We start from the raw sequence: 19,803 nt of genomic DNA, 5'->3' as shown, positions 1-19,803 counted from the left end.
ACAGAATAGCATATGTATATGTATATATATATATATATATATACATATATATATAAACAAGTTGTTAGCTTATAGTTAGAGTCGCAGACGTTTGCTTTCTCTTGCTGCTTGGATCAGGCAAGCTCTTGATGCAAAAATAGATTTATGTGTATAAATATATATATATATGTATAGTGTTTGTATGCACATATGTATATACATATGTATAGATATATATGCAGTACAATGTACTTTAGTTATTGTTATTACAAATGTTTCTTGCACGCTCCGTATCATAAACGTAAACAGAAGAGGCCAAACCTTTATTTATAAAATAAGGTTTTCTTTTTGTTGTTGTTGTGTTTTAGTTTATATAATTAAACAATACATTTTTGTTAAAAAAAAAGTATATATATATATAGTTATATATAAATTAACAACACAAAAGGTGTTGCGTATGGTTGTTGTTGTTGTTGTTTTTTTTTTTTTGTGGGGTTTTCTCTCCTTTTTTTCGTTTGTTAACTTTTTACGCTTAATTACAATAGCAAAAAAATAATACAATAATAATAATAATAAAAAAAATTCTAAAAGAACGTTACAAGAACAATTTGCAGGTCGTTGATAGTTGTTGTTGTTGTTGTTGTTGCGCCACTAAATTTGAAAATTAGTTTCAGTTAACTACGGCAGACACATGCGTCCGGCCGTATTGCCTTGTTTGGTTTTCTACAATTTGTTGTTACTCCTTTTGTTGTTGTTGTTGTTGTTTATCTGTAGTTTTAATTGAGTAGTTGCTGCTGTTGCCGTTGTTGTGTTGCTGCTGTGCAATTCAATTGCTGTTGTTGCTATTGTTGTGATTGTTCTGATCGACGCTGTCCATGTTGGGCACATAGTCGAGCGCCATCATGCAGGCAAAGACGGTCATCACCATCTTGGGCTTGACCTCGGTTATGTCCTCGGGCAGGGCATAGACACGGGCGCCAATCTTGCGCGCCATGGATATGGCATACTTGGCGTTGGCCAGGTTATCCTGAAATGTTAAGATGTTTCGAGACTTTAGACTTGATCATTTTGCTGCTGCTGTCTACGTACCTCCTGCGTGCCGCTGGTGCGCACCAGCTCATAGTTGATGCTGCCCTCCTTGATGGCATCGATCAGATCGATCACGATCTTGCCATCGGCGATCGCTGGATCGTTGAAGTTCCTCAACTGCGACTGCTTGCCGGCGTCGGAGAGGCGTGTGTTCACCCACTGCACGATCTCCTTCTCGATTATGGGATTGCCCGTGTTGGCCAGCCGGGACAGAATGGAGAGTGTGTAGGCGCGCATCAGCTGCCAGATCAGAGCTGTGTAAAAACGCAAAGGAACGGTTAAACTAAGTCACTTCGCTATATTTGCTAAAGCTCAACGGAAGTCTGAATTGAAAGCGAATGGAAAATGAAGCCAGTCAGGCACTGCCCGACTAGCAAGCACCCTGACTATTTGGAATAACGAGCGTCCTGAATGAGCTATTAAAGGCAACACTAGAAATTTCTACTCAAGTCTTGAGCTTTTGCTGCTTAGAGAACGAGACCATGGGAAGGTTCACGTGCTTGGACGAAAGAACATGTTTAGAGCGACTTATCTCGTCATTCAGTCAAGCTTGGGCCTTCTTAAATGAGCTTAGAGCATACCAAATTGACAGCTGTTCATAAAAGGCTCAAGATTCGTTTTCAATATATGCCGAAAGTCAGAAAAGTTCGAGTTCACATGAAACCCTATTATCTCTTTCCCTTTCTCTCTGTGTTTCCCTCTCCTTCTGTAGCTCTGCCTTCTTCGCCTCTATCTAGCCTCCGCTAACGTACCCAGCGTGAGCGTGGCATTGCCATCGTTCAGATCCTGTCCAGCAATGCCAACCAGCGAGAACTTCAGCTGTTTGCCCAGATCAACGGCATAGTTGCAGTTCTCCAGCTTCTCCATGAACTTGCGCAGCGGCGTGAAGCGCTTGTGGACGCGACTCCAGTTGACAATGCCTGGCTTGATGACATCAAACAGCTGGAAGATGACCAGGCCATCGGCCAGATCCGAATACAGCCAATTGACATGCGGCGCCACGCCCATCGAGTTCATCCAGTTGCGATAGGCTGCAAAAGAAGAAGAAGAATGAGCAAGCGCTGCAGAGCCACGCAGAGATTGGCACTTACTCTTCTCCTCGCGCGTTTCCTCAATGGACTCGAGACCTTCGATCTGCTCCGGCTTGTCCAGGCCGGGATGGTTGTTGAACAGATTGGCCACGAAGGCCAAGTTCAGCTTGTAGACACCATTGACGACGTCCTGGGACGTGAGGAAGCTGCGGCAGTTCAACTTGGCCGCCTGCTGCAGCATGATCTCGGCGCGCTGCTGCAGATCGGATTCGCGCAGCGCATCCAGATTGACGTCGGCCTCGTTGCCGGCGATCTGCTTCAGCAGATGCGAGTAGATCTCCGAATCGACTATGTCCGACTGGAAGTTGGTGCAGCGACGCGAGATGCCGGCACGCTCCAAGTGATGGTTCACCCATCGCAGCAATATGGCCTCCGGCGACATTTTCATCAGATCCTCCAGTCGCTCGTTGTCAAAGAGCAGACCGGCCAGGCCGGGACAGCTGTCCAGCGTGATGTGACTGAACAGGCCAATGCGTATGATCTGCCAGAGCAGGCCGAGCACCAAATGCGGCTTGCCCTTGGCCAGATCGTGGGCATCAATGTTCACAATGTTGCAGCCGATGGCCTGCGAGGAGACGAGCGCCAGCGTCAGATTCTCGAACTCACGATAGACGGTGAGGCTCTTCTTGTTGATGGCGCGCTCGTCGATTGTGTCGGGGCAGGAGTGATTGATGATCTTGCACAGCAAGATGCCGTCCTTGATCGACTGGTAGAGGCGCTTGCCCTCCGCATCGATGGGCAGCAGATGCTGCAGGTCCTTGTCGTGGCCCAGATTTGAGTTGATCCAGTCGGAGAAGGCCAGCTGCTCCTCGAGGCGCACCGAGTGCGTGGTGCCCTCGGACGATATGCTGGACATGCCGCCTAACGTCTCCAGGTTCTCCTTCTTGGAGACGACCGTTTTGAACGTGCTGGCCACATCCTTGGACTTGAGGTCCAGACAGAGCGTCTCGAACTCATCCAAATTCAGTTTGCCCTGATGCGCGGTGCGCTGTTTGCCTTTGAACTCGTCAATCATCTCGCGCACCTGGTAGCCGGCCAGCTTGAAGCCCACCTGATTGAGGGCATCCTTCAGCTCGTTCAGATCGATGAAGCCATCCTTATTCGCGTCCAGCTGCAATCAAGATGAACCAGATATCGATTAATGACGACCCACACTTGGCAAACACATCGCCACGACCGATGACTAATGCGATCTTACTCATTGCTATTGGAATTGCTGACACGCTGAATCGCTGAATGGCTGACTCAGCGCGCGAATTTGCCTAAGTGTAATCGATGGAATTGACGAATGCCAATGCTAAACAGATGCCAGCCACTCAGCCACGATCGATCTATGGCCGCTCGGGCATGTGCTTTATTTAAGACATTGCCTCACCTCACCTCACCTCAGCGCACACCTGCACATGTGAGCTGAGAGCAGACCTTCCCCCTCCCATTACCATCTCTCGCCTCTGTCTGCCACATATGATGGCTACTCTCTATCACATTTGCTGGCAGCGCTTATCAGCTTGATTAATTACGCCCAACCACCTGCCTGCCTGCCAGCCATCACAGCAATTAGATCATTGGTAACTTCTATCTTCTGCCAAGGCTTTCCCAAAGCGAGCGCCCCGACGTCCCCCAGTTCAACTGACGTATATATATAGCTATCTATATATATATATATATATATATACGTGTGCGTAATTGAACTATCATTGTGACAGCTTAAGTTAACTAATCGTGCGCAATCGTTATCGTTATCGATATCGAAATGCCTCAAATATTGCGATCCTCAACATTGAAGTGGCATGCGTAATGCCGCGATTTCAAATATTGTGAAAAGCTTGCGCCCTTTTTTAGACTTATTTCATATTTAATATTATTATTATAGTTTTTTCTTGCAAGTCTTTATAGAAAAGTCATGATATAATAGGCGGGAAGTTCAGTGATTAGGAAACTTCCTCCCATGGGAAATCAAGGCAAAGCCCAGCCCAATCCACTTCAGTCCAGTCCAGTTAAGCATGTCTCTTAGAGCTATTGTCGAGTGGGTGTTTGGCGCAGAGAGCATTTCGTCTGGAGCGTTTGTGACTCTGGTGTGAAATTCTCATCGTGGCTAGATACAGATATATCTATAAATGGTATGGCTTGTATGCCTTTCTATATGGTATTTGTGCCGTTCGGCCGATAATGATGACGATGATGGTGATGTTTGGCTTTTTCGTTCGTTTGCTTCGCGCTTCCCGATAAGATAAAGTTTTGTGGCAAAATGGCAACAAAATCGAAAATAGCACCAGTTCAGGTGTATGTTAATGCTTACATACATATACATACATAAACGGGGAATGGAAATGAATGACTGATGTGGTGCCTGCACGGTTGGCCTAAATGCTCTAGGCCGAATAGTTTCGATAAGCCACGCACAGACGAAATGGCCAACATGGAGTGACTGACATTAAGCGGAAGTTCGATTTGGCCCTCTGGTCAGTTGATTGTGATTTCGAGGCGCGTGAACTTTATCAAAGGTGTTCACTGTAACGGTAAAAACAGAGCAAAGCATATTTGTTGTTGTTGTTGTGCGCTTGTCTGCGTTATCGATTCAGAAACGACCATAAAGTGTTCCCGACAACAATGGCAAACACCTTTTGATTACGTGAACCGTGAGTAATAAAAAAAACATGTATATGAAATGGCTGAGAAAATATTGAAAATGCAATTTATATGATTGTGTGGCGCCATCTAGATGTCACCACTAGATACACACGCGCACACACACTCGCAACTGTATACCTACATCGGGCAGCATCTCCTCCAGATTCTGCTTGAACTCCTCGACAGTCTGATACTGTTCAACGTTTAAGATATCGGCCATTTTTTTTTCTTTTTTTTTTATATTTATTTCGTTAGACTTTCGTCGGGCGCACTTTTGTATATTTTCGCTTAGCCACTTAATTGCTGAGCGATATAAACAAAAACAAAACAAAAATTATGCCTGAATTAAGTAAATTGATTCAAGACAAATACACGCACAAGGAGAGAGAGAATGGCAAAGAATACGCACGCACATGCACACACACACACAGACGTGATCGATTTGAGAGCGCGGCACGAGTGCTTGAATGGCAGGCGACAGAACTAAATCACCGTTATGTGCTAAACCAATGAGAGTACGCGAACCGTAAATGTGCGCGAGAGAGCGCAGATTTTTTGGCAAATGGGAGCACAGGTCGCGAGCGAGCGAGCGAGAGAGAGAGTAAGGATTTTTGAAAATACAATAGAACTGGAATTTACTCTGCGTTCCGGCGTTTGTGTTGGCGCCTCTGGACGAGCTGTACTACTAATTGAGCGCCTGACGCAGTGCGCACTATTTATGCCTTTTCTTTTATCAGGTAGGCAGCGAGCAGAGCCAGCAGGCGCATTCGCTCATTCGCCCACCTCTCCCACAAATCGAACGCGCAGCAGTTTTCTTCTTCTTGCTTCCACTTTTTTTTGTGATAACGCCTGAGCAACCGGCGGCAAATCGATCGGCGGGAGACCAAACCACATTGAAGAGCGGCTGTTTTTATGCCCTGAATCATACGTATGCATGGATTGCCTTACTTATTTTATTTTTCTTATGATTATTGTTTTCAAATGGGGTTAGTCACATTGCTTTTTATTTTTATTAACTAAGCAATCGCCTAAGTTCCTATGCTTTGGCAAAGTTAGTCATGTCTCTCGATTTGCATACTTCAGTCAGTTCGATTCTATTTGAATTTAATTAGCCTGACACTGGAATTCATTATGAAAAACAAAGTCATATGAGCCAGCAATTAAATTTTCTCTACATGCATGTGTGTGTGTGTGTGTGCGTGTGTGTTTGTTCATTTTGGTCATTCGCTCTGATAACAGGCAACCAAGTCAAGCAGCCAGCCAAGCGAACAAACCAACTACAAGCGCTCGATACCTTGCGCCACATTGAATTCCAAAACGTCAGCTAGCCCAATCAGTCAATCAGTCAGTCAGCAGAACTTGTAGCGATATCGATTAAGAATATCAGATTACATTCGATTATCGTCGCTTGTAATAGGGTTGTCATAACACTCGATCAGTTAAGCTGCTCAGTGCTTGTACAATCTCCAAGGACCATCACAGAGAACATGGGCTTATCGCAATCTACGAATGCTAGAGTAGCACTTTGTTGGAGCAAAACTTTGATTTCCTGAACAGCGTCAAGTCTTTGATCTGTTACTGATCTAACTGCCGTTTAAAGCTCATTCCAGTTGATTGACTAGAAAAGAACTTGGGCCAACTTTGCATATTTCGCCGCTTCATTAATTCTTATGTAAATTGCTAAAGGTCTTTCTCTAATTTGTTTATTGAGTCTCTTGCTTTGCCAACTGTGGCAACCCTAGCTGGAGTGTCAAAAAAAAAAAAACAGAAAAACCTTTTATAAACTGCTTACGCATCGAAATTGTATCTCTGCTCGAATACCTTACGTAAGTAGATGTATTTGAAGTATGTATGTAAGCAGTTATAGATATGATGAACTGAGCGATTTGAGAGAGCGCGACAGAGAGAGAGAGAGAGAGAGAGAGAGAGAGAGAGAGAGAGAGTGAGAGAGAGCTGTGGTAACAAGTCATTTAAACGTAATTGGTTTTTTAATAGCCATTGTATCAGCCAGGGAATTATGTGCCAATTGCCTCTTGCCAACTGTGTTGTGTTGTTAAACATAAACTTAAATCATTCTGTCAATTGATAAGGAACAATTTGTCGATAACAAGCCAGTTAGTTATTTATTAGGACGCAAAGCGCTGCTCTCTTGCCTGGCAAACGACATTACGATTCCATAAGATATGCTCAATCGAGTTGATTTCGCTGCACGATGACTAAGCCCCGCACTCCACACAAAGGCCACGCATTGTTCTAGCCAAAAGTCGTTCAGTTCACCATTTGGCTTACATGATTTTGCCAGCTGTTCAAACCAATTCACTTCGCGAGCTACTTTACTCTGCCTGCACTTATATCAATCTATTCTGTCCATTGTTCTGCAATGCTTTCCATTCATTTTCAGCTGACAGCAGTGTTAACCTTTCACATATGTGTGTGTGTGTGTTTAACGCTTACAATTGTATTTAAACAGCTTTCGATTTGGGTGCAATGCATTCATCAATTGTTTCAATTCATAAATGCGCTTAGGCTGCAAAACTATCGATAACATCGATAACTTTCAATACTTTTGCAGCATGTTAAGATGTTTGAATCGTTGGGAAAACTAATATTTAGACATATATCATATATATAGAACAATGCCAAATGAAGCAAGTCAGGCACTGCTCGACTGTCAAACACCCTGCCTCGAGCTGCACTCTGCACGCTCTGCCCGAGCTGTTGCTTAGTTGTCTCTAATTAATTAGAAATCTATTTTGTGTGAAGTAGGCACGGCTGAACTTATAAAGTATACATAGTACTGATAGGGATAACGAGCTGAGTCGATCTAGCCAGGTTCGTATGAAAAACGAGACCTAGAAGACTAGAAGCCATTTGCAATAAATTCTTTAAAATAGTGCTTTGGCAGATACTTAACTAATATCTAATTAGTAAACTTTATCTAGAGGAAAAAAGAGTTTTCACAGTAAAGCACAGCTCAAGAGCGAGCTTATTGTTCTTTGGACAACAGTTTTAGGCCGTGCTCAGGGTATATCCTAGTCGTACATTGCCCAGCTACTGCTTGTTTCTCTAATTGTAAGCAGAGTAAGCTGAGCTGAATGTGGTTTAATTTACCTTGAGCTTCAGCAAGTTCAAGTTCGTTTCTTGGCCTTTCCACTGTCATTGCATAGCACAATTTTGGTGTCTCAGTCAGAGCACGACAAAGAGCCACAAGAAGACCAAAGAAGACAAAAGGTGAGCCAGGTAAAAAGGTCAGAATGAAACGGCATACGGCCAACACACACACACACACACACACACACACACACACACGACCCGCAATTATGACTTTTTGACGCGCGAAAGTTTTGTTAATGAACTTTAGCTGGGATTGTCATTTGGAGTCAATTTACTGCAAATGAAGTTCATTAGCGGGCCTAAGATGCTAAACGCTGTTTGCCGTCTGTCTGCCTGCCTGCCTGCTATTCTCCTGTTGACACTTTAGTGTCTTTAGTGGCTTAGTTATTACCTGTTTGAGCGTGCGTTCGGGCCGTGTCTAATGACATGTCGCGGCTTTAATGGCTGCCCTCTGTGACGTAAGTGGCAGCAGCGGCAACGCTCGTTTTCCCCTCACACCCACCAAAAAGGGAACAACAAAATTGCCCTCAATATGATGCACAGTTATGTATTCACACACGCACACACACACACACACACACACATGTGTGTGTATGTCTATGCATTGTATTTATCGCATTTGTACTTTGTTTTGGTTTTTTTTTTTTGTTTGCTGTTTTTCGCTTTCGTTGAACCGGTTTGTGTCGTGTGGCCTGGAACCAGTTCACTAGTCAAATTCCAATTGCCCATGCCAGGCACGAACCTTTGTGGAAGTAGAGCTGCTGCCCGCCACTTCAATGTGGACCCAAACTGCACTCCAGCGCTAACTCTGACTCTGACTCTGACTCTAACTCCAACTGAAGCCCCCGACCTCGACAACAAAGGCGGCATTACATCAGCGTTTGACGTTGATTGAATCGACAACATCGGCAACATCGCTGACTAAGTCAAACAACATTGGAAACATGTTAATCAACACTGTGCGCTGCGCTGTCACAGAGTAACTGTGTCGCTCTGAGTATCTGGCAAGCATATCTATGCATACCAAAGACCTCATTGGCAGTCGCTCGTAAATAGTCAAAGGAAATCAATTGAACAAAAATTAATAATGAGCCCAGTCAGCCCGGCCCCGCCCACGATTATGTGTATGCCCATGTATTTACAGTTCTTGCTGTCAGCCAAGAAAATAGCTTTAGGCGCAGGGCCAGGCAAAGACTATAAAAATATAGTTGACACCCGACAAAAATTAACCCAAGCACTTTCGATTGACTACAGCAAATTTTAAGCTTTACAAAATTTGACTTGATTCAGAAATATTAGTCATCTACAGAGCTGCCGCACGGATTCCACGGATTGCGCATATTTGATTTTTGATTATTGATTTCTTGACGTTTAGGTCGACTAGGGCCGCCAATTTATATGCTTAGTTCGCTTGGACATGAGTTTCTATCAAAGTCTACACACTCATGAAGCTGCAGTCACAGTAACCACCCTCAGACGTGACCCTCTGTGACTTCTTCTAGTATCCCAAGCTGAAGAGCATTGGAACGTTAAAGAGAACAGCGCAGCAGCAAGTGCCACTGGCTGACAAAAGTGCTTCAAGTGGGAAAAAACGCATCTGCACAAGTCTAAAACATCAGATGGGATTTAATTGTAACGATACAAGTTAGATATGCATGAATAAATCAAAGAGTTTGGGAGATAAGCACAACAATTTGCTTTAAGCAAAAATCGTATGTACATAATTAATAATAATTAATTTTTAATTAATTAATTAATAATAATTAATATTGTTCAAAATTAATATTAATATTATTACAAATTAATATTAATGCTAATACTAAACATTAGTAAAAAATTAAAATTTATATCAATTAAATTGAAAATTATTACAACTTGTTTAAGCTTATATATATTTTTTTTAAATATAAATAAATTTTGAAGAAAAAAAATCGATTTATTTTTATTACATATATATACATATATTTATTTATTTATTTATTGACAATTTTGTCGCCTGCATCAGCGTCCAGTGCGTTGTCAATTCGCGTTGTTGTCTTCATCAACTTTGTTGTTGTTGTTGTTGTTGTTATCGTGAAGTCAATTGAAATTTGTAACACGTACAGCAAATTTGACTCTGCGTCGCGTCGACTCGAGTCAAGTCGAGTCGAGCTTGCATGTAATAAATTTTTATGTAGAAATTGGCAATGCGACCAACAAGACAAAGAGATGAGCATTATGCACATACACAGAGCGAGAGAGAGAGAGAGAGAGAGAGAGAGCGACTTACTCGGAAAGCTAAGTGAATTGTATAATCAGTAGTGACACATATCCGCCGCATAGACAAGCCCAATGACCACTTGCCCCTGCCACAAGTCAACATTTTGTAGGTTTTTTTTTTTGGGTTTTTTTTCTCATATTTCGTTCGAGGCGTGGCCGTCGAGCTGATTGCAATTTGTTGTATGAAACATAATACAGTTTATTAGTCATAAGGATAAATGACATGTATTTCGTATTACACGACCGACTAAATGAGTCAGCCGATGGGGAAACTACGCTCAGACGAAAGACATAGTAAAGCCGAGACTGACGATTTTTTGGGGGATTGCGGGCGCGTAGTGTGGGGGCTCTTGGGGTTGCAGCACACACCCTGAGGGCGTGTTAATTAGCGTAAACGCTTGGCTTGGCCATACGACAAATGAACGGTTAGCTAGCTGCGGTGCTGGCAACGCTAACAAATATTGGTAATGAGGCAGTAAATCGTTCGTTGTCTCTGTTTACACTCGTTCCTCCCTCTCACACCCTCTGCCCCTCCGTCGTTGCAAAGTGAAAACTCGCAAGGCAAATAAACTGATCAAAATATATATACTTTGGGAATGCATCAACATATTTCTGTGCACACACACATAAACGTTGTTATCGTCGCCATAAAGTAACTGGTAATCCGAGTTCAAGGAACTCTGCACGCAAAAAACAAAAAAAAAGAAAGCTTTGAACACTTTTGCATAAGGACAAACGACAAGTGACAGCTCCAAAAGAAAAAAAATGCAGACAGAGTTGCCACACAGCTGGCATGCGATGCAATAAACGCATTAAAAATCACTTTCGCTGCATTTAGTGCACAGTGGTGCCAAGGCCGTTATGACCAAACTGAAATCTCTATTAAGAGAAATTACTTTTTATGTATTGCAAAAACATTTGTATATATAAATCAAAGAAAATATATATAACATATGCATCATAAATGTATATACAGCTGTGTTCGCACTACTATTTTCATGAACACACATATGTGGTACATAAAAGTTATAACCTATATATGTATATATATATATAAATATATTTAATAGCATATGAATATAATAAAATATTTGTATATAACTTATATATCATCTATATGTGCAGCTGTGTTCATGAAAATATCAGTGTGACTGAGCACTAAATGTTTACTATATATATATATTTTAGTTTTTATAGTTATATTACAGCAATTGCCTTGCCTGGGATTCGAGCTCGCGCTTGATTTTTAGACAAAAACTGATTGTATCAATTTTGTAATTGCATAATAAATAAACATTTATGCATATATTATAGTTATTGATTTCTTTATGCTTATCACGTATTTTACAGTTAGCTCACGTACAAACACACACACAGCAAGCACAGTAAATATGTAAATTGGTCTTTTTTATTTCAAATTCCTATATCACTGATGTCATATGTCATATGTCAACATATACATACACACATACATACACACATATGCATCTACATAACAAACACACAGGCGAAATCGTTAGACAATTTGAATGCAACACGAACCACTGTGCTGCTCGTGTTGCACGACTTTTGAATGACACTGTAAATCGAATCGTTTTGCATATGCATTAATACAAACGGAGCGTCATATGGGCTTTGTCTAAATGTAAAGAATGAATGCTTAAGTGGATGCATAAGTAGCGTTTTCCTTAAATGAACGCCCGCCCTCCCTCTCTGTCTTGGCAGTGCCCTTTGCACTTAAAGTGCACTTGATAAAAGCCATGCCACATAGCTACGAAAACAACAACAAACGCAATTGTTATTGTTGTTTTTACTGCGAATGGGCACAGAAGAAAAGAGAAACAACAACAACAACAACAACAACAACAACAAATGCGCAGACCTAATAAACGCTGCCCGATGAATTATGTGCTGCCCGCCTATGCCATGGCTCTCATTCAGCTTAAGAGCAGGCTGATAAACCATAAAAATATGTATGCATATAGCATACTCACACACACACACACATATATATATGATATATATACGCATATCTATGCATCTCCCTCACACTCTCGCTCAAAATGCAAGACTTTGCAGCTATTACTGCTGACACTCCCACACGCATAGGCCGAAAAGACAAACAACAGCCATGCTTTGTGCGAGAGTGTGGCAACTCTGTTTCTGATTGACATAAACAAAAGCAAAGCCACTTAAATGCGGAACAAGTCAGGCCTCGTTCGCTTCCCCTGTCACTCTTGTGTGATTGCCTGCGCTGCATTAGTCATTCGCAGCAGCAGCAAAAGCTCTGATTAATAAAATCAACAACAACAAAAATCCACTTTTAAGTGTCAATCAGCGCGAGAGCCAGCCGCCTACGCTGCACTCATTGTTATTTTAAGCAGCGTTCCTCTCCCTCTTTGGCTCTCTCTTCCTCTCTCTCTCTCTCTGTCTCTCCCAATTTCATTTGTCCTTTTTATCGTTTCGCTTGCCACGCATATTTATGAGTACGCGCGCGAGCGCGCTCGTAACAATGCCACATTGTGTTTTGATTAACGCTACGCGCGTGCGCTCCCGCGCCGCTTGCTTAACAGTTAACAAACGCAAATGCATTAAGCGACGAGTGGGCGGACGAAGACGAAGCAATAGCAATTACAGTTGGCAAATCGAAAAGCTGCACCTGAAAACTATTAAATGTGTGAGACACTGTGCACGTCGCTGTCTATGTGTGTGTGGGTGTAAGTACTGTAAAAAGATTGTACACACTTACTGTTGCCCCTTGAACCAGAGAGCGGGGCCAACACAGCGTCGTTGCTGTTGTACAGTGGAAGCTCGCTTTGCCAGACATCTCAGACTGGGTCATGCAATATCTAAAACTATAGAAGTCTATGCCATTTCGTCCACATATGTACTTTGTTAGTGCACATTTGCAAGCTGCTGGAAACGTGCTGGTTCGCCCAGCAGAGTTACTACTGTAGTTGCTCTTCGACTTGAGTTGCTTGCGGGCTGCTGCTGAATCGTAGTTTTTCACGCTCTCCCATCTTTGCGAGCCTCTGTCTCTGTCGCTGTCGCTGTCGCTGTGTCTGTCTTTGCATGTATTTGTGTTTGTGTTTTTATTTTAAGCCGAAACTGGTTTTCTGTTTGCCTTCTTTGCTCTGTCGTGTTGTCATACTATGAAAATACTTTAGCCCATGCATACCCACATACAAACATCGCTTTGCATGTATGTAAGTGTGTGTGTGTGTGTATTATTCAAATGTTATTTTCGCGAAATTCATATGGAATTCCAAGTAAAGTGAAAGAAGCATGCGTTGTCTTGCCGTTGCCTAGTTTGACGAGCATTAGTCATGTGGGTGTCGAAGGTGGGGGGTTACGCAGACATTGAACTTGTGCGTCAACAGGGGCAAGGCGCATGCGCTGCTGCTGCGGCTGCGGCGCGGCGTCTCTGATTTTGCACTAGCTCTTCTGCATGCACAGTCATAGCAAGACTTGGCGTGGCCACCACCCAAGGGAACTTGTTTTTCCCCCATGCACTGCGCTGCGCTCCCCCACGCACAAATACACATGCATACACACACACATGCATATACATGTATGCACATTTACATGCTTATGTGTGTGTGCATAAATGTATGCATGCGCTGGCTGGAGCATTACCGTTAGCTGTTGTTGATGTCGCTCTCTTCATGGGGGGTTGTTGAAGGCCATTGTCGCTGTCGCTGCTGCTGCTGCTGCTGCCTTTGCTGCTGCTGCCGCAGTCGACTACGACGCCCACATGCACCGGTTAACGGTTTTTCGACGCAGCCCAACCCAACCCCCAAGACCTTTACACTGTCGCCAAAAACTTATCATACACTTGCACATATCGATTTAACATATAATATATATGTATTTAAATCTATAAGTTAGTTATGCTAAACGTCGCTTAGATTCTTAACTCACCTCTGTAAATTTCTCTTTTATCTCGGCCTTTTCATCATTGGACAAAGTTTTTGTAAATTTGTTTAATGTTGCCATTTTGTTGTTGTTGATATTATTATTATTATTGATGTTGGTGGCGCTGCTGGTCGGTGTTGTTCTCGTTGGTGTTGCTTTTTCTTAATTGTTATATTGGCTATTATTTAAATAAATTATGGTTAATTTCACTTTATCGCTACAGTCGCGTTGCCTCTGCCACTGCCTCTGTCGCGGTCGCTGTTGCTGTCGCCGTTTTGCCGCTCTCTTATTGTTTTTGTTGTGCGAAAAACTGCGCTTGCTGCGTTGCGTCGTCGTATATCGCGTCGATGCCGTCTTATGTGTTGTTGTGTTGGTGGTGGGTTTGTATGCCTGCTGGAGAAGAAGGAGATGAAGATGGGCTTGGGGGCAGCAGTGACACTTTCTTTTGGGTGGCGTTGGCGGTTGTGTTGGCGTCGGCGGCTTTTATTTATGGCTGTTATTGTTGTTAATTCTTGTACACGCTACTGCGCTGGATAATTGCTATTTTGCTATTTCGCTATTTATTTTCCAATTTTTGTGTTCATCTCTTTCTCTCTATCTATGTTTTGGCACACGAAGCACGACTTTTTTGCACTTAACAAAATATATAAACCCAACAAATCTGGTCCCACTCTCCACTTGTATTTACACGACGCTGAAAGCTCAGCTTATTGCTTATTTTGTTATTATTCGGCTTCAGCGCTTTTGCCGGCTTTGTTTGTGTACACTTTGTTATTTAGTAATCAATAACAATAACTCGATAACTTTATATATTGCTGGCGGGGCACACCAACCATGCGCAAGAAAGTCTGAATTAAAACTGATATGGCGTTTAAAAGTGTGCCCACTAGTCACAGACAAGATATACATAAAATACTAAATCTTACATTTAAATGTTACAAAAAAATACCCAAGGAAATTTGAAACCTATGTTACAATAATGTTGCATTGCTATATAAAAATTAATTTTGCATATATAAAAAATGCATATACAAAAATGAAGTTATCAACTAGAGTTAATAACTGTTTTTGAAACATGTCATAAAATACATTCGAAATTAAATTGGGGGCCTAATTTAGGGATTAACATGGGAATAGTTGATGGCGCTAATTGAAGTTAACATAATGCTGTTAGCGCAAATTTGAGCTGCTACGCACTTGCATAGATTTAATTTTAAGTTCATTATTTCGTTAAGAAATTAACACGATAACGGTTTATAGATAGTTCATTATAGTTGACATCCTGCTTTTAATGCCCATTTTTATGTTAAATGAATGGCTAAATTTAAAAAAAGACATGGGAACAGTTAATGGCGCTAGTTGTAGTTAACATAATAGTGGTAGTGCAAATTTGAGCAACTGACGCAGAAATAGGTCTTTCAGAGTTGTCAAATAGACACATACGAAAAATAAGTGGCAACCCTGTGCTGGCGCAAATAACAATATTGTGGTGTAGCTGATTATTAATGTGTGTTTGTGTCAAAATAAAATGCACATTAAGCAGGTGGGTAAATAATGGCTTGCTAAATGCCCCCCTTTAACTTATTGATGAATATTTCCAGATTATTATACAAGGCTTCAAAAGTTACAAGGACCAGACGGTAGTGGAGCCATTCGATAAGCGTCACAACGTCGTCGTCGGACGCAATGGCTCTGGCAAAAGTAATTTCTTCTACGGTAGGTGCATCTAGACATATATAAGTGTGCTTACTATTGATTGTGTCAACTAATCCGCAACAGCTATACAATTTGTACTGAGCGATGAGTTCACCCATCTCCGTCCGGAGCAGCGCCAAGCCCTGCTGCACGAGGGAACAGGCGCTCGGGTCATCTCGGCCTATGTGGAGATTATATTCGACAACTCGGACAATCGTGTGCCGGTAAGTGGAGTGATATGTAATCAGTTAAATATCTATTTCATTTGGTGCTCAACCTCTGGCAGATCGACAAGGAGGAGATTTACTTGCGGCGCGTCATTGGCGCCAAAAAGGATCAGTATTTTCTAAACAAAAAGGTGGTGCCGCGAAATGAAGTCGTCAATTTGCTTGAATCGGCTGGCTTCTCCAGCTCCAATCCCTATTATATTGTCAAGCAGGGCAAAATCAATCAAATGGCCACCGCCGCCGACTCTTATCGATTGAAGCTGCTGCGCGAGGTGGCGGGCACGCGAGTCTATGATGAGCGAAAGGAGGAGTCGCTAAATCTATTACGGGAAACCGATGGCAAAGTGGAGAAGATAAGCGAATATCTAAAGACGATTGAGGACAGGCTGCAGACTCTGGAAGAGGAGAAGGAGGAGCTGAAGGAGTATCAAAAATGGGACAAAACACGTCGTACTCTCGAGTATATACGCTACGAGACGGAGCTGAAGGATACGCGGCGTGCTCTCGAGGAGCTGCTACTACAGCGTAAATCCTCCTCGGACAAGAAGAAGAACTACAACATTGAGATACAGAAGGCGCAGGAAAAGATCAAGGAGGTGCAAAAGAATCTAAAGGAGGCTAAGAAAAAGGTTCTTAGCACGAAGGAGGAGCGCTCAGTCCTAATGACCGAACAGCAGCAATTGCTGCGCGAAAAGACCAAACTGGATCTAACCATTGTCGATCTAAACGACGAGGTTCAAGGCGACAACAAGTCCAAGGAGCGTGCCGATCAGGAGCTCAAGAATCTCAAGGTGACGATAGCGGAGCGTGAGAACGAGCTGGACGATGTGAAGCCCAAATATGAGTCGATGAAGCGCAAGGAGGAGGATTGCTCACGTGAGCTGCAGCTCAAGGAGCAAAAGCGTAAGGAGCTCTACGCCAAACAGGGACGTGGCTCGCAGTTCTCGTCGCGCGAGGATCGTGACAAATGGATACACAATGAACTCAAATCGATTAGCAAACAGACCAAGGACAAAATCAATCATCACGCCAAACTGGTCGAGGACCTCAAGAAGGATGCCACGTCCGAGAAGGATCTGGGCACCAAGATCGAGGAGCACTCCTCCGAGCTGGAACAGCTGCGCCTGCAGATCGACGAGCACAACAAAAAGTACTACGAACTAAAGAAAACAAAGGATCAACATCAGTCCATGCGCAACGAGCTGTGGCGCAAAGAGACACAAATGACACAACAGCTGCAGACCCAGAAGGAGGAGCTGTCGCGCGCGGATCAAGCGCTACGCAGCATGGCAGGTAAACCAATTCTCAACGGCTGCGATTCGGTACGCAAAGTGCTCGATAGCTTCGTGGAGCGCGGCGGCATGTCGGCGGCCATTGCACGGGCTTACTACGGTCCAGTTATTGAGAACTTTAGCTGCGACAAGACAATCTACACAGCCGTCGAGGTGACCGCTGCGAATCGTCTGTTCCATCACATTGTGGAATCGGAATACGAGGGCACACAGATCTTGAAGGAGATGAACAAATTGAAGCTGCCCGGAGAGGTGACATTCATGCCGCTGAATCGACTACAGGTGAAAGTGCACGACTATCCAGATGATCCAGATTCGATTCCGATGATATCGAAGCTCAAGTACGATGAACAGCATGACAAGGCGTTGCGTTACATATTTGGCAAGACGCTCATCTGTCGTAATCTGGAGCGTGCCACGGAGCTGGCCAAGAGCACGGGCCTCGACTGTGTCACACTCGATGGCGATCAGGTGTCGTCAAAGGGCTCGCTCACCGGCGGCTACTTCAACACATCGCGCTCGCGCCTCGAAATGCAAAAGAAGCGCACGGAATATACGCAACAGATAACCGAGTTCGAGAAGAAGCTGAGCAAGCTGCGCAATGAGCTGAAGTCGACGGAGAACAACATCAACTCAATTGTGTCCGAGATGCAGAAGACAGAGACCAAGCAGGGCAAGTCGAAGGATGTGTTTGAGAAGGTGCAGGGCGAGATACGATTGATGAAGGAGGAACTGGTGCGCATCGAGAAATATCGTGCGCCCAAGGAGCGATCCCTGGCGCAATGCAAAGCCTCGCTGGAGGCGATGAATAGCACCAAGGCCAGCCTGGAGGCCGAGCTAAAGCAGGAGCTCATGTCCACGCTCTCCGTGCAGGATCAGCGTGAAATTGATCAGCTGAACGATGATATACGGCGTCTCAATCAGGAGAACAAGGAAGCCTTCACCCAGCGCATGCAGCTGGAGGTGCGCAAGAATAAGTTGGACAATCTGTTGATTAACAATCTGTTTAGGCGACGGGACGAGTTGATACAGGCGCTGCAGGAGATCTCTGTGGAGGATCGCAAGCGCAAGCTAAACAATTGCAAAACCGAGCTCGTGTCCACGGAGAAGCGCATCAAGAAAGTCAATGCGGATCTGGAGGAGATCGAGAAGCGTGTCAATGAGGCCGTTCAATTGCAAAAGGAACTGCAGCAGGAGCTGGAGACACATGTGCGCAAAGAGAAGGAGGCCGAGGAGAACATCAACAAGGACAGCAAACAATTGGAGAAATGGACCACCAAAGAGAATATGCTGAATCAGAAGATCGACGAGTGCACCGAGAAGATAGCCAGCTTGGGTGCACTGCCGCAAGTGGATGCCGCCTACACGCGCATATCGCTGAAGAACATCTTCAAGGAACTGGAGAAGGCCAATCAGCATCTGAAGAAGTACAATCACGTGAACAAGAAGGCTCTGGACCAGTTCTTAAGTTTCTCGGAGCAAAAGGAAAAGCTGTACAGGCGCAAAGAGGAGCTGGACGTGGGTGATCAGAAGATTCACATGCTCATCCATTCGCTGGAGATGCAAAAGGTGGAGGCCATACAGTTCACATTCAGGCAAGTTGCCCAGAACTTCACAAAGGTGTTCAAAAAGCTGGTGCCCCAAGGCGCTGGATATTTGATACTTAAAACGAAGGACAACGAGGGCGAGGAAATGGAAAAGGAGGTGGCCAATTCGGATGCCTTCACGGGCATTGGCATACGCGTCTCCTTTACGGGCATCGATGCCGAAATGCGTGAAATGAATCAGCTATCCGGTGGCCAAAAGTCTCTGGTTGCCCTCGCCCTCATCTTCTCCATACAGAAGTGCGATCCGGCGCCCTTTTATCTATTCGATGAGATCGATCAGGTGAGCCTTTGGCAGTTGACAGCTCAATTTGGAATCGCAGTTAACAATGAAATCTCTTCTTTAACAGGCACTGGACGCAATGCATCGCAAGGCTGTGGCCGATATGATACACGAGCTCAGCGACACAGCCCAGTTTATTACCACCACATTTAGGCCCGAATTGCTGGAGAACGCCCATAAGTTCTATGGCGTACGGTTTCGTAATAAGGTCAGCCACATTGATTGTGTTACCCGCGAGCAGGCCAAGGACTTTGTCGAGGATGACAACACACACGCCTAGACGCGTCTGCAGCTTAAAGGACGCACACACACACCCCACCACAAACCCTACCTTCCCCTCGCCAACCAATATCCTCCCACTCCTTCTACACACATTCAAGCATTTCTTAGTGATTAGGCGTAAATTGATTTTTTCTTTAATAACTTGTATTACACTTAGCAATTCTATATATAACTTGATTGATTTTCCTTAAAACTACATATTTAAAGCCTTAAGATTGTCTGTATTGTAATTGTTCTTGCACTTGATCTGGCAAGCAAAGTCTCACAACATCTTCAACTCTATGTTTTGGGGCCTTCTACCATCAATCAACTGCACAGTTTATGTATGTAATCGTAATAAAT

At 43.7% G+C, this 19,803-nt stretch overlaps 2 protein-coding genes across 3 annotated transcripts; one reads left to right on the top strand and one right to left on the bottom strand.

The window, feature by feature from the left end:
* Nucleotides 1–471: 471 nt before the first annotated feature.
* Nucleotides 472–14,891, bottom strand: LOC111595948 (plastin-1). 2 transcript variants are annotated; one of them, XM_023309917.2, is made up of 5 exons: nt 14,085–14,891; nt 2,160–3,270; nt 1,821–2,099; nt 1,069–1,322; nt 472–1,006 (listed from the first exon to the last, which is right to left on the bottom strand). In XM_023309917.2, the coding sequence occupies exons 1-5, from the start codon at nt 14,157–14,159 to the stop codon at nt 806–808; spliced, it is 1,920 nt and encodes a 639-aa protein (XP_023165685.1). In that variant the 5' UTR covers nt 14,160–14,891; the 3' UTR covers nt 472–805. The 2 variants fall into 2 exon arrangements, with proteins under 2 accessions (XP_023165685.1, XP_023165684.1); XM_023309916.2 differs by lacking the exon at nt 14,085–14,891 and adding an exon at nt 4,933–5,488.
* A 631-nt stretch (nt 14,892–15,522) lies between these two features.
* LOC111595952 (structural maintenance of chromosomes protein 3) lies at nt 15,523–19,789 on the top strand. The gene is made up of 5 exons (XM_023309925.2): nt 15,523–15,621; nt 15,680–15,794; nt 15,858–15,997; nt 16,060–19,179; nt 19,247–19,789. The coding sequence occupies exons 1-5, from the start codon at nt 15,607–15,609 to the stop codon at nt 19,457–19,459; spliced, it is 3,603 nt and encodes a 1,200-aa protein (XP_023165693.1). The 5' UTR covers nt 15,523–15,606; the 3' UTR covers nt 19,460–19,789.
* The last annotated feature ends 14 nt before the right edge of the window (nt 19,790–19,803 follow it).

This window comes from Drosophila hydei, unplaced genomic scaffold, assembly GCF_003285905.1.
Source record: "Drosophila hydei strain 15085-1641.00,03,60 unplaced genomic scaffold, DhydRS2 tig00000349-arrow-arrow-pilon, whole genome shotgun sequence".
Classification (NCBI taxonomy): Eukaryota; Metazoa; Arthropoda; class Insecta; order Diptera; family Drosophilidae; genus Drosophila; species Drosophila hydei.
Note: the sequence above shows the minus strand (reverse complement) of the source record. Positions and strands in the feature narration are given on the sequence as shown.